Source organism: Eutrigla gurnardus (assembly GCF_963514095.1).
Source record: "Eutrigla gurnardus genome assembly, chromosome: 17".
Lineage (NCBI taxonomy): Eukaryota > Metazoa > Chordata > Actinopteri > Perciformes > Triglidae > Eutrigla > Eutrigla gurnardus.
The window spans coordinates 7,570,164-7,593,243 of NC_139928.1; the positions used below are offsets into that span (position 1 = coordinate 7,570,164).

The 23,080-nt window shown below is 41.1% G+C and overlaps 1 protein-coding gene across 1 annotated transcript; it reads left to right on the top strand.

The window, feature by feature from the left end:
* Window positions 1-4,064: 4,064 nt before the first annotated feature.
* Window positions 4,065-17,191, top strand: lrrc3b (leucine rich repeat containing 3B). The gene is made up of 2 exons (XM_084032756.1): window positions 4,065-4,178; window positions 15,638-17,191. Exon 2 carries the CDS (start codon window positions 15,789-15,791, stop codon window positions 16,569-16,571), a length of 783 nt encoding a protein of 260 aa, XP_083888882.1. The 5' UTR covers window positions 4,065-4,178; window positions 15,638-15,788; the 3' UTR covers window positions 16,572-17,191.
* Window positions 17,192-23,080: the final 5,889 nt, after the last annotated feature.

The following is a 23,080-nucleotide window of genomic DNA, read 5'->3' on the forward strand; positions in this document are numbered from 1 at the left end:
GTTTGACCAGGCTTTTAGTCTTTTGATGTACTCCGTACAAAATTGAATTTAATGTCTGTCCTTTGTGATCCACTTCCTGAACTGGCTGTTCGAGCTCTAGCTGCTCCATGCTCTAGCGCTCCCCACTGCAGAGCAGCAGCTGTATTCACTCACTTTCTCATCACCACACTGTTCACTGCTGGTGGGAATCGTCAGTCACCTCACGATCCGATTATTCAACGATTCTCAAGGCGTCACGATGCATCTCTATTTTGGAATTAAATAGAATGAGAATTTTTCAAATCTTTCAAACCAATTCCTTTTTGTATGATACAGTTGATGTGCTACATTACTTATATAAAATGTGGAAAGAAAAAAGAAACATTTTTATGTCAAAACATTTCAAAATTAGAATAATCCATTATAGACTTTCCTCCATCGATGCAGAATCGTTCAATAGAATGATTATTTCTCCTACCTCTATTCACTGTCTGCATGGTTTAGCTTGAGAAAACGTGTGATAACACAAATAGGCTATATGAGCAGATATTACTTCCTAGATTAAGATTTAGATCAATGACAGTCGACATGACATTATGTTAGTTTACCTTTTTTTGCTGCTTCCTGGGAATGATGGGATTGTAGATGAATTTAGTCCACAAATCTGTTAGTGAAACTAGTGAGACACTGTAACGACAGTAACAACACAAAACATCATTGAAATTATCGCTTTATGCAAGGTTTTAGAAATAGCAAAAACAGAGCTTACTAGCAGCGTTTGCATTTTTTATTTAGATTTGATGATTTTGTAAAAATGTCAACAAGAACGATCAAATTCAAATGTGGGAATTAATTATTATCTGAAGATACAGAAGAGGCTAAAAAGATCACAAGACAAAGGGATGTTGACAATGTTTAAACGACGCAAATCCTCTCTATTCACTGACTGTCATTTATACTTGAGTTTGAATGACAGAAATATGTCATCCACTTCACCAAGTCACCACACACACACACACACACACACACAGTGACGACGATCAGATGAGCAAGTCAGTAAGCTGCAATATCTCTGCAGCACCAAAGTCGAGTTATTTTTAGCCAGGAAATACCGAGCCCTGGACCCCCGTGACCTCGAGCACGCGGGTACGGCCATGACTGAAATACAAGACGCCGCTCAGTCGAGCGTAAATCAACTTCTGAGGGTGTCTGAAGGAGCATGTGAATGTGTCGACCTGTCTTGCCAGATATTTTTGGGACAACAGGAGATAGCATCAGGGGCCATGCATTGTAGGATTCTGCAGTATTTAGCCCGACTTTGCATTAAAATGACACTCGTCGTTTAGTTTGAATAAAAGTGCACTTCATCATCGCTGCTGCTTTTTATTGTCGGAAAAAAAGTATGTCAACCAATACGTTTTGTTTTGTCATGTTAAGGTCCCTGAAGGCCCCTTGAGGCCCTGTCTTGAAGATGGTGTCAAATACTAGTTTTTTATTTGAGTTCTATGCGTCTAATGCTCGTTGAACATTACATTGTATTTGTTGAAGAATACATGCCATTCACAGAGTGGATTTTTCTCCCTGGGGCCCCTTCACAGATTGATCCCACCACAGCAAAGTGCTATTTCAAGATGACATAACATGCAACAGTGTGTCTAGAGACCCTCTAAGTATGAAAATAGATCACCTTCTCTCATTTGTTGCTGGATGTGACGTCCGATAAGGAACCACCCCTAAGAGTAACTTCAGAGGTTCCTTTAGAATAGTAGTGGCAATAAGACACATATCCACCTCTGTACTACACAGCCTCTGTATGACTATGTTGTAAAAAAGAAAAGGAAATTAGAAAATGGAAAGCATGACGATGGTGATGTGAGGGAAAGAAGATCGAAGGTGGAAGTGTGAATGTCCACAGCAAACGCTGCTGCCTGCAGTTTTTAAGATGTGTTGGTCGAACAGATGGACAGACAGACGGATGGACAGATGGAGGCAGAAGCAAAAACCTCTGCTGCTAGCCTGAGATGAAATGTGCTGTATGTGTGATGGAGTACTTAACAGGGCCTGTTGGACACAGGCCCAGGGGCCACGAGTATCAGGGGCCCCCTGGCCTCCGCCTGCAAAAGGTCAACTCACGGAGACACGTCCTGACCAAGGAGGGTTGGAAGAGGCTTCATGTCACGTCACATCATCGGGATTCAAAAAATTCACAGTAAAGTCTGGTCTGCACTCGCCGTCATAGATTACAAGTCTGCCATTATTGAAAAAGACATTTAATGAAAGAACACAAACAGATGATTTGTATTTGAAAACGTTTAATTGTCTTGTCAGCCCGTCGAGTTGGTGTGACCTGCTGAAACACCAGGACAATCTCATAAATAAATACCACTCATCATTTAACACAACACGGGTTTCAGATAAAGCTGACAGGTTATATTCTTCTAATCAAAAAACAAATCTGTTATAGCATTAAGATACTGTATAGGCTTTATGAGGGATATATATATATATATATATATATATATATATATACACACACACACACCCCTGGTATGTTACAGGGCAAAAGCAGCTGTCGGTCTTCAAATAATCCCCCCACCCCTGACAGCAGCCACAACACAACAGCAATACTACTAAATAATAATCCATCAGTACAACAACGGTGTGTTTGTGCCTTAATGTCAATTCATCTCCAAAGAACACACGCACTAACACACACATGCACACACACGCACACACGCAAGATATATTGCCTGCCTGCCAAATGATGACTTCCCATTCATTTCTTCTGCTCTCTACATGGTGAGCGCCACAGCTGCATCAAGCTGCAGCAGTTAGCCACAACAATATCAGGAAACACTACAAGTCTGCTTTCAAAATAAAAGCATTTGCCACTTGGGGTGCGGAGTGATATTGTTTAATCAATGAGTTTATATTATGCTATGATTATGATACAAAGCCAATGATATGTGATGAAGGGATGTATAAGTGTGTAGTAGCATGGTTACCACTGAGGAATGTGCAGCTGGACCTCGTTGCTTCCCTTAGGGTAAATGTTTTATGCTGCACTATTTTCTTTAAAAAAATAAAGAAGCCGTGCGATAAAGAGACATTGAAGATAAATAAATGTCGGAAATATTAAGCTAAAAAAGAATAAATAAATGGTTGAAAGAGCTTAAAGTGAAGGTTCTCATTCATCCACATCATAGTCCTTGAAAGCATTGTCCAGCTGCCTTCGACAAAGCTTTCAAGGAGCAAAGAGTAATGAAAACATGGTTTAAATAGGTGATAATGAATGGTTTAATGATTCAAGGTCATTTATTAATTCTGCAACCCACGGTTGAACAATAAAACTGAAGTTGTAGTTCTTTAATGCAACACGAGAAAAAGCAAAGTTATGGTACATTCAAGAGGATGAGTTGATGTTGGAAGGAAGCTACTCTGAATGGTATGGCAGCTGGTGCTTCTGTTTCTCTGTTTTCTGTATGTGTTTCCACAACGTTGTCCAGGCTCAGGCTGGGTGGTGAATTTTAACCTCTCGTCCGCCTCATGTTCAGCATTTCCACGCTCTTGTGCCAAAAACCAAGATGGCCAAAAGGCCGAACTTCAAAAAGAAAAGTAGGCCTACAGTCTCAGACAGGGGGAGGTGTGATAGATATGGGCATCTTATTTTTTTTTATATCTGGAGCCTATAAACAGGTCCATACAGCCCTGAATATGGGGATGAGTTCTGATACAAAGTGTGATCTCGGAACTGCTTTCCTTAATGTTTGTAATTGTTTTCAGTCTTTTTGGGCATTACTGAGAACACACAAGCAATAAAATCCAGAACGGCACCTAAATATATTTCTTTCCGTATTTAGTGAATTCTACCTTAATCATGAGTCCATGTTTTACATTTCATCAAAAAGTTATTTTATTTTTACTCCGACGCTGCATTAAAGGTTTTACGCTGAAGGTCCAGACCGGATGTGGTGTCGTCTGTGTTAACCGCTCGCTTCACACCCTGAACCCCTCCCTTTCTCCCCATTCACTCCTGTGCGGTGTTTTATACTGAAAGGTAAAAGATGCGAATTCACACTGCGACTTGTGCGCCAGTGGCCGGATACTTGCGCGGGCAGGCTGTCGTCCTCGCAGCCCGCCCGAGCGGCTTCATGTGATATGAACGTTTCCACTCCGACAGCTGACGACTGTGTCTGCAGGTGAGGAGACTCGTGTCGCCTGTTGCTCTCACGCCTGTCTGTGTCTCTGCTGTATTGTGTTTGCGCTGTCTGTCCTCTGCTGCTGGTCGCTGCCTTTATCCATTATATTTAGCCTGGAGGAATTGTGTGCGTGTATATATATATATATATATATATGAGCCACACTGTTGATATTGGGTGATTATAAATGTTTACTTGTGCTTGGCAGTTTGCGCTCTGCCCCCCCCCCCTTTACAATTAGACATCATTAAGCTTTGATATGGTCTAGGCAGTCCAGGTAGACTGATGCGTGATATTTTCATCTTGCCAGACGCCATTAAAAAAAATAACGATTTAATGTTTATTTGATAATTACCGAAATTACACAACATGCAAAATGAATCAAAATAAGGATTACAAATCTCTAAACGCCGCGCATCAATTCGGCGCATAAAGAAGCCACAGTGAGCTTTTATCTATTTGCAAATGTCCAACTTTATTACTGCTCCGCCTGCAGTTTCTTCCGATCTTTCCCAATAAAATGCACCGCGGAGGGCGGCAGCGACCATGGCGAACCATTTACCAAAGTTAAAATATTATTCAAATAATTGCTGCTGGGTGGATTCGGCGTGTGCCGAAATATAACGCCGCCGATATAGCTTCAGGAGCTGTGGTTAATATAACAAGAAGTCTAACTGTTGCTCGCCAGTAACGATGGATACATTAAAATACCGTATTATTAAATGGAGTTTTGCGTGACGTTCTTTTCGTTTTCGAGGCGTATCGGGGCCACAGTTCAGGCAAGACGGGTTTATAGGACTGGAGACGCTGATAACAATATGGCTGTTTGGGGAGCTAATTGTTCCCTTGTCTGCTGTTTGCCCAGCTAGTAGACACACGACAGGCTGTGTTTGCAAAAGCCAGTGTCATATGATAGCAGAGCTTTTAATCAAATGCATACGGCCATTCCATAGTTGTGTTAATGGGGGGGTCCACATGTGAGGGAACATCTGGATTCTCTGTCAGACCTGAGGTGCATCCCGGTCAGAAGGTGTGGATTTCCATGTTGGTATTCGGGCTGACGGGCGAGCTGAACCCACACAACAATTATGGCACATCATTGAAACACAGACAGCGTTTTAGACGAGCTCCATCAAAATGACCCCTTCAGGACTGTGTTGTTTGTCAGGCTCAGTGTCAATAAGCATTCAACATTCAAAACGACTCGAAATGGCTCATTTTCCTTATGGACCCTGGCGTTTTCCTCTGGAAGGAGACCAACAGAGGAAGCCATTCTATTCCTGGTCTCTTTTTTCCATAGGAACTGAACTGAAGAGGTTAATTCTTGTTAAATGTTACTGAGCGTGTGAGACACTGTTTGATACAGTTTGGGCTCATAATAGAAATGTTGAATTGATTATTTGCAGTTGAGATAATCCTTAATTGATTTACAGAGGGGTAACTCGGCTGTGGCAGCAGCAACATAAAGGCATAAATAAATACAGATACATGGAGAAGTAAAACATCAATAAATAAAATAGAATTAATAACATAATTGGTTTATACAGTGAAATTCAAGGACCATGCTTAAGAAAAAAATAATTACTGTTGTCTGTATTGATAAATGTGTGCTTGGATGTGGCCCAGACCACCTCCGAATGTGGTCCGAGTGAGGGGATCTCAATGCGTCATTCCCACATGCACTCAGATCTGTCCACTTGTGATCGGATCTCCCGAGACTTGTGTTAATGCCGGGCGGCAGAACGGTGGTTCGGTGTAATCCCTCATTTTCACATCATCACACGTCATCTAACCAGGGATAATTTGCTTGCTGAGAAAAATGGAGGGACAGGAAATGCTTCTCACCGGTAGGCTAATAATTCTTTGATTGCGAGCTCCTCCATTCTCAGGAAAAGCACACACGTCAGAGATCACCGTATGTTCCTCAAATGCCTCTTTTCAAAGTAGAGCTACTGGTCTGCTATTACCCGACAGCAGAATGCACATGAATGTCCTGTATGTTGATTTCTTTTTAAGCATGTTCATATTTTGTGCAAATGATACTGTAGGCCTGCAGTTCAATCGCAAATTGACACTTTAATGTAGTAATGCTGACCCTAGTTTACTTATATATATATATATATACACTTTGTTATGATAAAAGCTGTTTGCTTTATAGCTGCAATCAGTGGTGCTTTTGTGGTCACATGGGTGCAGCTTTAAACACAAAACTCACAGTTTGTATGGCTAAAATGTTCTCAAACAGTTGCCTATTTACACGTCTCACAGACACAGAGCAGCATTAACGTTCATTTGGAGCCTTGTTGACAAATCTAAGTCCAATATTCACTCTCTTTTATCTCCGTTTTGTTCTCCACCAACTCCAAAATAAAATATAAAATATCTGGCATCTTTGGCATGTTGCCAAATGCCTGTCTGACAGTGTACCTATTAACAGAAATATTTTTTTGTATTTACTTTTAGTCCCTATGAGCAACATATTATACATTTGTGCCATTTTAAACATCCTTAGATCAGCTTCATATGAGGTCAGAATGATGCAGTATTTCATCAAATATCAATTGCTAATACTGACTATGCTTAAATTAGTAAACAAACTCTCAAAAATCTTTGACAGCTTCTTGTGCCATTATCTTCCCTACAGGTTGGCATGGCTGCAGTTTATCTGATGGCCACAAGAGGCAACCTACAATTAGATGCAGTATTGTAGTGAATGGGGAAACCCCTTCAACAGCCATTGGTTAGTTTAGAAGAGATAATGCCACCTTTTGTCATGTGCCATGCAGATAATTGGAAATCAGTCAGATAGCAGATTAGATTGAGAGATGTTTAGATGTTAGTATTTCATAAACATACTGTTCCAACGGGATTTGCAGTCAAGTGTGTTTACGTGAAAATATTTGAAAAAAATTGAAATAGAGTCAAACGCTTTTTGAAATGTTGAAAGGCCTCTGCACAAGTATTGGGAAACCTCCCATCCAGTGATTGCATGCATTTTTGCTACTTTACAAAATGGACAAGCCGACAAGCGCGCCCACTTCACTCGCAAGTGCTCCTCTTCATTCATCACACAGCTGCGTCCGTCCGCCATGAAAGCTTTGGAGGAGCGACTGCATGAAAATGTGCACCGTTTCATCATCCAGCCACGTCTCCTAGAAATCATGCTCGTATAGCTTTGTTTTGCCATGTGATTTTTGAAGGAGGCATAAAGGTGCTTTGACACCAAACACAGGTCACCTAGCTAGATGCACCGGGGATGAGGGGGGTCTGACCTCTGGTCTTCCCAGGGCTGAAATAACCACTATACGCCAGGTGCTCAGTGAATTTCCCCCAGCTGTATTCACTGTGAATAGCAAGATGCACATCAGCTGGTTTACTACAGCGGTATGAACCCAACATAAACAATTTTGTCGAGATTTAATTGCAAAAGACGGATACAAATGATGCCAAAAAACTATAATGATTACAATTTGTAATGTCATGTTTTTTTAGGTCTGTCTTCATGACGATAAGCAACTTAAAATGTGGATTAATCTGGGCTAGGCTATGCTAACACTGGAGCTGCTCCATAAACTTAGCACAGCAGCGACCTTGTTGTTTGTGCCACAGACAGTCTGTGGCTTATACACATGTAGTGGTGGAATAATCGTGACAACGGTTTCCCAACTAGGGAAATGAACATGAACGCCCCCTTAAGTTGTAACAACCCCCCCTCACCAACAACAGCCTGTATTATCTCTCAGTCAGAGTCTATTTAGCATTCAAAGAATCCAGTAAAAACAATTAAAATCTTAAACTGAGAAAATGGAGTTCTTTTCAAGCTTTTTTTTTTTTTAATTAATTGCTCTCAGCTGCGTTGTTCTCTGTCTAATTTGTTTTCCCAAGCCAGCATCAGGCACCTTCATTTACCAGTACATAATCAATGAATAATAGTGGGAGGTTTCCTAAACCCAGGCCGGCAATCCTAGTACTGAGAAGAGATGTTGAAGTCTCGTGGAGGCGTCGCTCGAGAACCTCAACCTCGAAACAGGAGGCATCTCGGTTGCACACACTGCTGGGAATTCTCTCTGGCGTCCAAAAACGTTCGATTTCAGAGTATTATATGCAAATCTGTGTGTATTCTCATGTGTAAGGAATACTCTGGTAACCCTCTTGTATTCAATTTGGGACTAAGTCAAGACTTGGTGGAGGATTCCAGGTACTCGATCATGTGTGATTTTCAAATACAGCAGAAGTTTTAGCCTTTGCAGCCGGTAGATGAGATGGTGCGAGACTGTCAGGTCAGAAGGTTAAATGGAATCGGGCCTCACAGGAGGAAAAGGAGAGAGTACATTATTCTCTGGCTCAATTTAAGAAGGAGTTCTCTCGGCCGGTACAGTGACATTTTTTTTTTAAATGGAATATCAGTAGTGGAGTGTATGAATGGAGCAGGGTCTGAAATGAGCACCCGCCAAATGTGGGTAAATTGTTTGCAATGGTCAGAGAGGAAGACACGTGAGGTAAGTGTATGACTAGATAGAGATCGAGATCAGTGGAAGTTCACCCTATCAATAAAAAGAAGCACACATGCGTACACAGCCCACTCAAACTGAATCAACCTCACCAGCTCACGGATCAGTTTGGTCTGAAGGAAGAGATCGGTGTGCCGTGGGAGGGTCCACGCGCTCAAAGCAGATGGAGCATAGGTATTAAAGCGATAGTTTAAGAAGAAAAAAAACCATAAGCTGCCACAGTGGCAGCTTATGTCAGACCCAAGAACAGAGGTCGCAGAGGTCAAGGAGGCCGATTCTCACACCAGAGTGGATTTGAAGTTTCCACCAGCTTTTTATGTATTTACATTTATGACACGTAGGTAAACATCAACAACACAGAATGCTGTCCGAAATGACTAGTGTGACGTAATATGTTCAAATTATTATTGTAAGCCCCTTTTCACCTGCAGGAGCCTTCCTCAGGGACTAGGAACCTTTTGAGGAGCTCATCACAGGGTCTGCAGGGACGAAGCGCCACTGCTTCATTCATAAAAAAGGAGGCACTCTGGTATCGATTCAGGACGAGGGGAGAGTTTTTCTCTTTGTTTGATAACATAGACAAGAGATCGAGAGGTCATGAGTGAGCTGAGAGGGTGAGCGGTGGAGGAGAGAGAGAGAGCATGGCGGTGCTGTGATGAGAGAGAGAAAAAGACGATGATTTTGTGATTGCTCTAAAGTGCCGATAAATCAACATCCTTCAGACAGACGCTCCTCGTCTCATTTCCCTCCTCTGCATTTCATCCTTCATATCCAGCGAGCGTTGGTGAATACTACGCAGCAGTAAATGTCATTGCAGTGATGTAACCGTTCTGTGAGTCCTCACACTCCCAACTCCACGAGGCATTACGAGCTTTTAGTGGTCTTTATTAGTTCATCTGTCTGTTGTTTGTACGCTGTTGGTTATCTGCAGTTTCACTTCCTGTCTTTATGTGTTTGATTCTCCACGTCTGCCTCTGATTTTTTTCCATTTATATACGTCATTGTTTCTCTTGGTACCCTGTCAGATTGTCTTCGTTCATTGCCACATCATCACTGTTTTGTTTTGTTTTTGGTATGATATTATTGCTTCCTGGTGTTGTTTGCTGTTCGGACTGATCACCTGTATGAAGCATTGAGGAGCGTCATGTTATTTATATTTAATTATTTCTCTTTTAAAATGTTTAAATGTGTCCGTACCGACGTGCAGCATGGGTCCTTCAGTGCTGCTACAACGAGCTGACGGTGCGTTGGCAAACTCAAGTAGGTAGCTACTTGAGGGGGAAAAAGGAGAAATATAGATGTAATAAAAAGCTGTTTAAGCATTTCAATCTAAATTTAGATAACAGATATTTTCCTGAGATGAGAAGAAAATATGTATTTAATGATATTGGTGTAATTAGACCAATTCTTTCATTTTTATATTTCGAGCACCTTCTTGCCTCTATGGCAGGTCAAGATCGCTCATCCTCTTTCTCCTCCTCGCCTTTTGTACTTTGTGTCTTCTGTCTGCTGCTGAGTCTCTATTCAACCCTGAAAAGAAAAGCAACATTTTTTTCTTCTACAGTGGACTAATTTGCCACATCTTCGCAGGTCTTTAGACTGCTCTGCAAAAGCAGACAAGAGTGGGCTGAAGAATGCTTTAGTTCCTTGAAAAGTCGTCTACTCAGGACATAAATGACCAGGGAGTACTTAGCAGAAACGCAGCTAAAGGTTACATCAGCCCTGTGACGGTGGATAGAAACTAACAATAATTGTTGGTAGAGTGTGTAAAAAATGTCTTCAACATACACAGATGCATTTTACAGATACCTCTCAAGTAGAATTCAGAGCTGTCGACTAACAGCCAGTCGATCTCGATGTGCACTGGACACTTGCTCTAAGTTGATTGAATTCTGACCTAAATGTAAATCTTCTATCATCGATACGCTCAACTGACATCACATTTGCACAAATTTAAATTTAATATCAAATAAAAAACAAAACAAAACCCAAAGTCATTATAATTTGTGCTTAGTTGCATATTTGATCAACCTACTGTGTCTTTGGAGTCACAAACGCACAGAAGCACAACTCATAGAATTTTTAAAAAAGCTAACAATATTTCCCAAACCAGACATTTGTTTCTTAAAAAAAAGAAGAAGAAGAAAGCAAACATTACAGAAACAGGAAACTGGTGCATTTGTTACTATTTTTCATGCATCCATCGATCCATCCATTATCTGTCACCGCTTAGCCTTTTCAGGGTCGCGGGGGGACTATTTTCTGTGATGGATTAATCCACATTTGGTACTCTAGTGAGGATTGAGGTCTGTGGCAGCAGGATGGTGTAGAAATATAGCAGTGTGTGTGTGTGTGTGTGTGTGTGTGTGTGTGTGTGTGTGTGTGTGTGTGATGACGTGTCGCTCGGTGCAACAGCGTGGCTCATTGCTGTGTTTTAAATAGCTTTGGGACAATAATGGGGCTCTTTGGCACTAAGGAAGAAGATATATTGGGCTTTGGGCCATTTTATGTGATTTGTCTACAGTACAATATTATATCACCAGACTTATCCTTTAAAAATAAAAAGTAATAATGTTTAAAAGTCCATCTACGAACCCTGAGTTGTTCCATATTCCTGAACAAGGCTGCTGGTGAAACACAGAAATAAGACTTCACACACGTCGTATGCACATCATCTGAAAGGCTCCAAATTCCATTTGACAGCTTAATTATTTTTATTTTAGTCAAGCTGGTTGTGTGGCTCTATAGGGAGTGAACCTTTGGTGGGCCATCACTTTGGTCTGGCAGGAAATATAGTATCGGATGGATTTCCCTGACATTTATACACACATCTGCTGCCCTGAAGATGAATGGTTTGGGTGATTTTTCTCAAGGCCCAACGATGAATTTGACATTTTCTTTTTTGATTTTTTTGTTTGTGAAATGTCTCAGATGGATCGTCATTCAATTTGGACATTCATATTTGTTGTTATAGATTAGATCCAATACTTTGGTTGATGTCTTGTACCATTGCTGTTGCCGACATATACACACTATTCAGCCTCAGGAAACGTAGCAGCAAACATAAGTAAATACTTGCTTCGTTGCCTCCTGTGACCACAAACCATCTCAACAAAAATAATATTTGACTATAGGGAGATATTTCTGCACTTTCAGATTTTGTTATTTCCATTGTGCTGCGTATTGTACTCAACAGTGATAATGAGCACACACGTCGGAAGATCATACCTCCCATAAGCACCGTGCAGATTTGATTGATCCGGCATGAAGCCTGTTTCCATACAGCGGCGGACTGAAGCTGGATAAACAGCTCGATGTGGGAGCTGCTGCTGGTCTTTGCTGTGCTGCACGGAGCCTCTTCACGAGCTGGTTATTAGACAGGAATGTTCTGTCCAAATGGAAGATGTCTGGCTATTGTGTATGTTAAAGAAAAGGAGCTGCAGTATTCATCCTCCTCAAGGTCTCCCTGAAAAAACACATAATGAATAATAAAAAATTAAATAATAAGTTAAAGATTATTTTCTGTTGCAATCCTACGTGTTGTGGTGAACTTTCTGTGCACCGTCACATTTTTCCAACAAAAGAGCTTCAACTGTTCAAAGAAAAGTAAAATAGACATTATTGGGATAAAAAACACTCAATAAACGGTCGTGCACAAATTTCCATTATCGGGATAATCATAAATATCGTCACAAGTGACTTGGAGAAGATGGCTAGCTCCCTATCCTAGTAGTGTATTCATGCATGGAGACCAGATAAAGTGTATAAATGTTCAGTACAATAAGTTATGTGTCCTATTTGTGACACAATAAAACACATTTGTTTCTTAACAAAACATCAAGCGATTCCAGTGTTAGTGCCATTTTAAGAGTGTAAGCCTATTTTGATGTTTATCTGGGTTAATATCTTGAATCACAATTATTATGGATCATCGTAACTAATGTTCATATCATGCCTTTTTATTACGTTGAAACGCTGCAGTGAACATGAGAAGAGAGTTGCTGAGCTCAGTGTGAGGTGGATGATGGTGAATTAATCACCTTTTTCATCACGTATTATACATTTTATAAATTCTGTTCTTACAAATATTTCAGCACATCTACAGTATTTGTTTTCTTACTTCACAAATGGGAAGGCTTTGTCTTTTATTTTAGTATTTAAACAATTAATGTTTTTTGGCATGGGTGAGTTAGACAGCACGACCACTTGAAGGGGAACCAAAAAAAAGGGGGGGGGGACCAGTTTTTAAGTGTCTGTCCCATGGATTCATCACATTGTTCATTGGGGCAACTGACAATATTTAACTGGTTTTGAGAGGATTTATCATTAATTGAAACTGATGTCTGTCCTTTTTGTGTTTTGTACAGTTTATTTTTTTCATAGATGAGAAACACACCAAATTGTTATTAATTACAATAAGATAACCACACAAATGCAAATATATATTAAACCAGGATTATACCAGGATATGTTCAGTATGTGATCAGGTGCATTGCAGCTTCCCTCTTCAGAAGTTGTAATGATCTACATCCTGCAATTAAAGTTGACCTTAACACATCCTGAACTGATCTATAGGCTCGACATGGGTCAATCATTTTGAATTAATAAAGCTAGCTATCGGCTATGAAGTCAGATATTTGTTCTGGGATTGGCAGCCTCCAAAACGCCCCACAGTGTTCTGAAACACACACACACACAAACAAACTATGGGCTTTCAAGGGATGGAAATCAGTTTATCGTGAGAATGATTGATTGATGATTTGAAAAGGGAAGGAATTCGTAAATTCTATTACGTGGGTCATATTTCCTTAATGTGAGCTTGTATTCATCTGCAAAACACGTTTATGTATGTTTCTTTATTTATTTGAATGCAGGCCTATTGTAGGCTAAGTGTGTAGTGTAAGCAATACACATACAATTACATTTGTGATCATAAAAGTTGGATGGGGCAATTATTTTTCAAAAAAAAATACTAAACAATGGATCTTTTCAGTGTGAAGGCCAGAACTGCTACAGATACTGAAAAATTCAATAACTAAGTTTCCCTTGGCTTTTGGTAAGATCGCCTCTGGAAGTTACTCAGATCATAGTATCTGGAAACGGGGCTCCATGGTTTTTACAGCACGTTGCTTCACTGCGGCAGGTTGGTATGATGGAGGATATTGATGCTGATATTTAGCAGGCAATGTTCCCCAACATAAGGCTGTTGTTCATTAGCATACTAACATTTGCTAATGAGAAGTAAACAAAAGAGTCTAGCTGATGGGGAATGTCATTAGTTCTGCAGGTATTTGGTTAGTTTGGAATAAATGTGAAGCAAAATGAAGCCATAAAGGATAAAGTTTAGTTGAAGTGATCACAGTCCTGTGGGGAACGTGAATGTATGCAGCAGCTTTCATAGTAGTTGTTGAGACACTCATAGTGTCACTAGTCAGGAGACCGCCAAAGTTTTTGGGATTACTCCCCTGGGGACCATGAAAGCCAGCACTAAATGCGATAGCGATCCATACGAGATGCGTCTATTTATATCACTCTGGACCTAAGATTGCTGCGTCACTGGCAGCTGGGCGTGAGTTTATTTAAAGCTGTGGGGCCAAATCATCTAAATGAATGTTAACTGTGACATCAAACGCTGGCAAAGCCTCTACAATGACACATCAAAGTGCTGTGAAACAGGAGTGGAAATAACGTGTGTCGGGCTAATTACAGTTGTGTCATTCAACCCTTGAATTTAAATAACCTAAATATATGCTAACTATACAGGGTTACAACTTGATATACTTGATAATACATGGTCACGTTACTTAATATTGTAACTTAAAATATTGTTATTCTGCCATTGTTCCTGTTCTATCTGCTCTGTACATGTCTGTTGGTCCTGGTCCTGTAAGTCAACTAAGAGGCAAGAAATTGCTTCACACCCAAGAGTTTGGCAGGTACATTTACATTTACTATTCCATAAAAGTCAAGGGATCACCAAAATGACAGCGATCTATCCTGTGGGGAACTTGAAACATGTCTGTTTCATGGCAGTCCGTTCCCACGTTCCGTCAAATACGTCCACCTGCTGGTGGCGCTACATGAAAACTCAAAAGGATTCATCGTCTGGGCACCATGAATGTCTTTTACACAATTTTGTGCCAGTCAATATAGATATTCAGATAGATGTCCTCTGGATTATTGTAAACTTTTACCTGGTGTCAAAGTTGTAATGGAAATTGTTTAATTTAGTAGTTTAATGGCTTGAACTTTGTGTCATAAGTATTCCCGTCCTCCCTTTACCTTGCTCTTAAATAACACGTTGAATGAACCGGTTGGTCAAACAAACATGAGACCCACAGCCTCTGAGAAGGTTCACCGTCCACTCAAACAACAGATCGATGTCTACGTGACCACAGACCACCAACTTGCGGCTCAAAGGATCTGCTCAACATTAAAGAATTGTTAGACTCTTGAGCCAGAATTGGCCAGAGAAGCCTGTCCCTATTGTTCCGTATCTAGCAGACAGTTTGCTCTGACTCTGTCTGTTTGCAGTCTGTCTGTTAGCCTGTTTAATTCCTTTGGACTTCTTCTATAATAAAGTGTAATACTTTTATTTCTCACCAAGAAGTGAAACACAAAATTCCACCACAAAAAGACATTGTGAGTAATCCTCTGGCCACAATGATTATCTCTACAAAATCCAAATCCATCCCATATTTGCTGAGACGTTTAGAAGTGCACCGACCAAGTACCATCATTGTCATCCGTGGAGCCTTGCTGCTAGAGCCCAATTGTAGACTGTTGTTCATACACAAAAGGATCTTGGTGAATAGGGAATATCATTTCCAAATGATGCTTTAAAAGAAAAACAAGGCACTGTCATTTATAGGAATACTGAACTGTCAGTTCACAACTTGGTCAAAGCAGCCTTTGTTCATCCTGTCTTTCTGTCTGACTTTATTTCAGGCCTCAACGCAGCATGATTCCATCTCTTCACGCTCCTGCATCTCCAATGGGCAGACAGTGAGGACCAGACCAACCGCCACCATGCGATGTGTGTAAGGGACCAGTGGCGGTGTTGTGGCCCCAGGCGGGATGCTGCTGACGGCTGGTCAGTATGACTTTGCTGGACTTGTGGCTGTCGCGCTCCATCCCCATGTGCCTGCTCCTCCAGAGCCTTGTCCTCATGGCCCTGTGCTTCCCCTCGGCCAGCATGTGTCCAAAGGGCTGCATCTGCCAACGTGACCCCCACCTCCACGGCCTCAACGTTACCTGCAGTCAGTCCCGGCTCAAAGAGATCCCCCCCAGCCTCCCGGTCGACACCGTCCTGCTGAGGCTGGACCACAACCAGATAGGGGCCGTGCCCGACCAAGCCTTCCATGGACTCAGGCTTCTGAGGGAGCTCAACCTGTCCTACAACGCGGTGGAGACCTTAGGCGAAGGCGCCTTCAGCGGCATCGAGGCGACGTTGCACGTGCTGGACCTCTCCCACAACCGCATCACTAGCGTGCACAAGGATGCCTTCGCTCGGCTCAAGGCCCGCGTCATCGTGGACGATAACCCCTGGCATTGTGATTGCGCCCTCCAGCAGGCCATCGGCGGAATGGCCCACAACCACGAGGCCGTCGCGCGGGTCCTCTGCAGGAGCTCGGAACTTCGGGACCAGGAGGGTCGGCCTTTCTTGGCGGTGGATACTGACCTCTGTAACCTGGCCAAAAGGACCACAGACTACGCCATGCTGGTGACCATGTTCGGCTGGTTTGCCATGGTCATTTCGTACGTGGTGTATTATGTCCGTCAGAACCAGGAGGACGCCCGCCGCCACCTGGAGTACCTCAAGTCCCTCCCCAGCAAGCCCAAAAAACCAGACGAGGCTGACGACATAAGCACTGTTGTCTGACAGCAGTTTCCAAGCGACTCTGTCCTACACAAACCTAATGAACACCAAGGTGTTTATCGTAACGGGACACGCGTTTAAAGTGTTTACTATTTCAAACTTTTAGGTGATGTGAGCATCAAATCTGCTGAGAAATCTTTGTATTTTTGGTGTCCTGTTGTCTGTCTTTACCAGGGTTTGTTCGTGACTGATCTGAGATGAGATGACAAGGGAGGCCACAGAGTCTAATAGTCTAACACCAACATTGTATTTTCTACCAAAAAAAATTCCATATGGAGCTTTGGAAATTTTAATCTCAGGTTTAAACATTGACATGATAATGGCCTTTTTTAGATGAAAATTTGGAATATCTGATAAAAAAAAAAGAAGAAAGAATATATTTGTAAGAAGTGACAACCTTATTTCCCTGAGCCCTCATTTTGGTATCTAAAAGCCCACGAAAAATTGTACATGGAGTTTTGCAAACCACTTGCTAATCCACCTGTATCTTTCATAACGCCCTTAAAATTAAATGTAAATTTAAATATTTATATAACAGTTCTGCACAGAAATGTCATAATTTCTGAGGCCATTTGAGCTGTAGGTACATTGTGATAAATCTAAGACCATTAAAGCCTTGGATATGGGGTATACAGATATATGGTCTTATCTCCCTGCTTGCCTTGAGCTGCAGCGGCTTTTTTTTTATACAGACAAATCGAAATTTTAATCAGACAATTTTAAAGAAGACATGTAAGCGCTCACTGAAGCATTTAGTATACAGCTAAAGTGGATGATATGGAAGCCCATCTCTGTAACAAACAGAAGGTAAGGAATGATTAAAGATAACAAAAAAAAAGACTTTCTTAAAAAAATGAAAATTCTGAAATATATAGTGTCAGAATTGTGAGTTCTTAAATGGAAAATGTGCTGATTTTCCAACGGCTTCGAATCATTGCAATGGATGCTTTCGCATCCGTCTGTTGAAAATCTTTACCTTTAAAGTCAAACTCATGATCTATCTTTTCGCTAAGACAGCTGTTGAGATGGAAGCAGCACATTATGTGCTCAATAAAAAAAAAACAATTATTTTCTCCTATATGTGTGACGAGTAATAAATTAAATACACACAATTTTGGAGGAGTGTAGTTAAATAGTTCATATGACAGTATCTCAGAACAATGACCTGATCAGACAGAGCAACCTTTTGCTCTTTGCTCCATCTTTTTTATTGTTGCTGGGCAACCACTGAAGGAGTGCTAACATTAAGTTACACAAATTAACTGTACACTACCTTATAGTTAAAAGTACGGCATACATTAATGAAAACGACTTCCCCGAAGTACAAGTTCTGCACTTATTTGCCTCCTGCTGGTTTCTGCAAATAGTGCCAAGACAAAGTGCACATTTAAAGAATGTACTGCCCTAAAACTTTAGAAGAAACAATTTATATTTTAACCGTAGCAAGTGGCCGTGGTGTAAGCAGGATAATCTGATCCAACGTGTGCAGCTATTGAACAATAATAACCTCTTTGGAGGTAATTGCGCGGGCAACAAAAACAATTAATTAGCATGCATTATTTTTCAATAAACGCATTGTGGATTATGCATTTTATAGAAAAATGAATTCCAATCATGATTTGTGTTGAGGCTTGAGATTGAGGCTTTTTAGCTGGAAGAACAGTAAACTGGCTCCTGTGTAGCACTGGGTTTAATCATTGAGGAGGTGATGATTTACAAGGATGATGATCTTATAACGATAAAATAACATTGTTTATTGTTCTGACAACATATCAAATTATTCAGTTTTAACAAAAAAAAACCTTTTTTACAGTTGTATATCACTTCTTCCAGTCATACCAAGAAAATTTGCGTTGCACAATATCAGTATATTTCATTTGTTGTTATGACGACATCCCACCATAGCTTATTAAAACAACTTCTGTATCATGTTATGAGAAAAAGATACAATCAACAGATAGATGGATAGATAGATGAACTGCGATGATTGCGTTAAAGCAGCCAATAAATAGCATATTATAACATAATCAAAGCCTGGAAAAAGAGGATAGTGGACTTCACTGGTTCATTGCTACGTATAAAAATGATTTAAAGCTGCACAAGCAACCATGACCACACACTTACCGTCCAAACACCAAACCCCAAATGGAAGAAGCTCCGAGTTGTTTAGAATATGAATATGATTTTCTGAGTTGCTCTCAGTTATTACAAGAACCAGTGAGTGAATTACAGACGCTGCACAGTTATTGTTGCCTTTCAGGCAACATACAAGCTGCTCCGTCTTCTTGGTGGAGGTTGTTTCGGCGTCTGCAAGTTATGAGGAAGTTATGCACAATTAATGCAATGCACAATAATACAAGGCTGATACGAGTCCCAAAACTCCTCTGCCTTTTCGGGTAAAAAACAGAAAAAAAGAAAGAAGCTGTTTTCATTTAGAGACAATTCTCTTAAATAGATTAACTGCAGCAAAAGACAACAATATAACACGTTTTATGATTCATTGACAATAGTGAACTATTTTATTTATGCTAACGTAACAATCCAAACCTTCACCTTTGTGTGGTAAAACGAGAACGTTTCTTGACGAAGGGATTTACTGTTGTAACAAAAGCGTTTCCTGGTGCAAAAAAACCCCAAAACATTTGGTGTGTCGTTAAAAACAAGAGTAATGTGTCATTATGACGTGTTGGCGTCTTGTATTATGAGGTTTCTTGTTGATATAATGGGAAACTGAGCAAATTTGTCACGATGGCAGCGCCAACCTGCCATACAGTGAGTCATCGCTTTCAACAACTCTGTCACAACCCACCAACACATTAAGATCACTCTGTAACAGTTCAATAAAGATTAACATGCACCTACACTTTTGAAAGGTTGTCCTGGCAAAGCAAAACAATAATTAACAATCAAGCTAAATTTGGACACATTTGGAGGGACATGTGTAAATTATTTCCCAAGTACCAAGACCAATATTAATTTATATTAGAATGATTTATCCGCCTTGCAATTATATACTTTTTACAAAACTCACCTCGTAAATATTATCAAAATTAATGTTACATTTATCAGATGTAGAATATGTTTGTAATTATTGAAAATAGACCTACAGGAAGCATCCGTACAGGATTGCATGTTTTTAAATCTATGCCTGTGTTAAATCTTATTTTGGAGTACTTCCACAAAATATGCTCATACAATGCAGAAGATCTTGAATTTGATCTTGAAAAGTGTGTGTGTGTGTGTGTGTGTGTGTGTGTGTGTGTGTGTGTGTGTGTGTGTGTGTGTGTGTGTGTGTGTGTGTGTGTGTGTGTGTGTGTGTGTGTGTGTGTGTGTGTGTGTGTGTGTGTGTGTGTTTCCTTGTGTTGGAACCAGAACAGTACATGTCATTTAACTTCTGTTTATGGTGCTATGTGTAGCAATCTGTTGAATGTCACTGCAGCATTTGAGAACCCCCCCCCCCCCCCCCCCCCAAACACACACACACACATACACACACAAACACACACACACTGCTGCACATAAACACAGAAAGATAATCAGCAGTCATTGTCACATAATCAATCTAAAATCATTCCAAATCACAGCTGATCTGCACAAAGTCAGAAACTTGATCAAGTGTACACTCGGGTGTGTCGGGTCACCGTGACATCACTGTTGGGTGTGGTTACAGGTGCAACACAGCACCCAACAGTGTGGTCAGAAGTGAAAAAGTGTCCACGCCAGACCCAAGGATAGATCAGATTCAGTGGTGTCCCAGTTCAGCACCCCCCCCCCCCCCCCCTTGAGACTACAGATGTCATTGCAGGTCAACAAGGCACATTCCAGCGGTTCCTCCTGAATCTGTTCTTTGAAGGATATCCAGTGTATCCTTGGTCTTCTCCATCATCATATCCATTACATGTCAGTTTCAGCTACTGAAATTTTGGGGGGCATACTGGCGTTCTGCTTCTATGGACCATGCATTGAAATGTAATTTCTGATATATTTTCTGGGTACCTGAATAACGATATCAGGAAACCGTTGTATATCCCTGGCAAAGCAAAAATTGAGTGAGACGGATCTTGAACTTGGGGATTGTAGATTCTACAAAAAATCTAAACTCACAATTAGTAATTCTTTCCAGAGATTATGACCTAATCTCTCGTTGTCATCGGCGGAGGGAGTTTGCTGACTAGGTTGTCATCATGTGACCAACCTTTAACCCCAACAGGTGTATTGATACTTATAACAGAGGTGCACCCTGAAGGCAGGGCCCTTGTGTGTGACATCCAGCGCAACAGACGTAGCGCCACGTTGGCGAAACAATCAAGGACAACAATAACCAAAAAACACCCGCAGCATTAACTGATGAGGGGGTCAAAGCCATGGACAAGGTCTAATATTCCCAAACCTTAAGCGTACCGTAGTTGCCCAGATTTAGTAGAAAGTGAGAACGTTGGCAGATTATGATAAAAATATGTCCCTGAACTGGATTCTGAATATGGCTGGTTATCACATGGCTGGAGTTCCTTAAAACAAACTCTCTCAGTGACAATTAAGCAAACTTCCTCTGCAGATGGAAAAACCACCAAATGTGGGCTGAACGCCTCGAAATAGCACGTGACTTGGGATTCTTGTCAAAGAACATAAGAGTGTCTTATCTGAGGTTTTGGAATGGAAGGTTTTTTGGGGGGGATTTGGTGAAACACCTGTTGCTGTGTTGTACTGTACATGACCTCCTTCGGTTTGTGAATACTATGTTCCTGTTGTCTTTAGTCCGCTGTTGTCAATCAGAATCAGTCTTTGTGAATCCGTACTGATCAGAAGTAAGCACAAGGCTACCTGTCAGTTTCAGTGGACATTTCTTCTTGATGTTTCTGTGGTTACTTCCGAGTCGATGCTGTTTACTGTTAAATGTTGCCGTTCACCTTCACCAGGTTTCATTCTCACCAGGCCCCTTCGACGGGGGGCGACGGATCTCTCCAAGTCGGCGACGGCAGACCGTGCGATCGTCTTCTTCGTGACAAATCAACACGACCATCTCCGTTCACGCCGAGTTGCCAGCGCATGCACCATTTCCCTTTTAATAACACTGTGCACGCGTTCCTGGCGGCGGGCGAGGAGAAAATTGATGCTGTCATTTTCTCGAAATGGCTTCCTTTCCATCACAGCCGCTGGAACACACGACCAGAGAGATGAAAGACGATATTGTGTTCGTTAAGGCACAGGAAATTAGATTTCCAACCACATACATACCAATTACTTTAAATAATAGCATAGAGAATTCCTGCACACGATCGGTGACAGGTCGGACAACTGGGTGTTGCTGATTTCTCGTGAAATTTCACTCATGTTTTAATTGTCTGTCACGGTAATTTTTATGATAATCGTTGTTAAAATGGCGTCTTAGGGGGATATGCAACAAGGATGCGTAGGTAGAGAACACGTGTAAATAGGAACGTCGATGTTGTGTGAAATACTTGAGATCCCTTTAATTAGTCGTTCTTGAATGTGCTGTAAAGCCTCGTCCCGTAGAGGCGACCTCATACTCCTCATGACAGGATCAGGATAGGCTATGAAATGCATGTACGACGTGATGAAGAAGCACAGTGTAGCCAAGGACCCGAGAGTATTTCTAAGTGCCTGAATACTTCTCTCACCATTTTTATTTGAATGTAGGTCTTCTGTCTCCACCTCTGGTCTTTGTTCTGAACACATAAGCCTCTCTTAGTTTAGGATTCTCTGTTTAGTGGATTTTGGTTCATTTTTTTTGCGAGTTGGAGAAAAAAATTAAAAATACAGAAACAAAACTGAACCATGCTGATGTAAAGAGCTGTTCAACTAACGTATACTGTACCATATCCGTGCAAAGAGGGGGTTTATAGACTAACTCGCAGTCCAGGGTGAAAATGGTCGAACTATCACGGTTGTGTTGTAACGGCATGACATGCAGAAAATGAAATAAAGGAGGTACGCATTGGTTCATGGTAGAGTTTCCTTTTTCTGTTGTTATAAAATAAATGGCTGTAGGCAGTGAGTGATGCATTACAAGAATGAGTAGTGTAACACCACGTCCTGTCTGTCTGCAGCACACAGCTTCCAAGAACACCATCCAAAATGTTCCATCCTTTTGACCATAAAGATTATAAAACACAATAAAACTCTCCTCAATGAGCAATTAGCTAGCACCTGCTGTCAAAAATCCTCTCTTTGAAATGAAAAAGTAATGACTCGCAGGGCAACGATACTCTGCAGAGAGATCAGAAAGTGTCAACAGAGGGACGGGGTTGTTGTTGTGTTGCATGAAAAGCTTCCACATCCAATCACAGCAACATTTTCATTGACGCAACTTGCCAGCTTTGAATACCAGTGGTTCATTTTAACACGGATAACGAAGTTCAAGCATCGCTGACGTCGTTGTCTACGTCAAAATTCTGCATTTTTTAACACTACTGCCTACATGCAGGCAGGCTATTATTCAACCATTCCCACGTCACGTTGCCACACTAGAATGCACCGTTAACCCAAGGGTG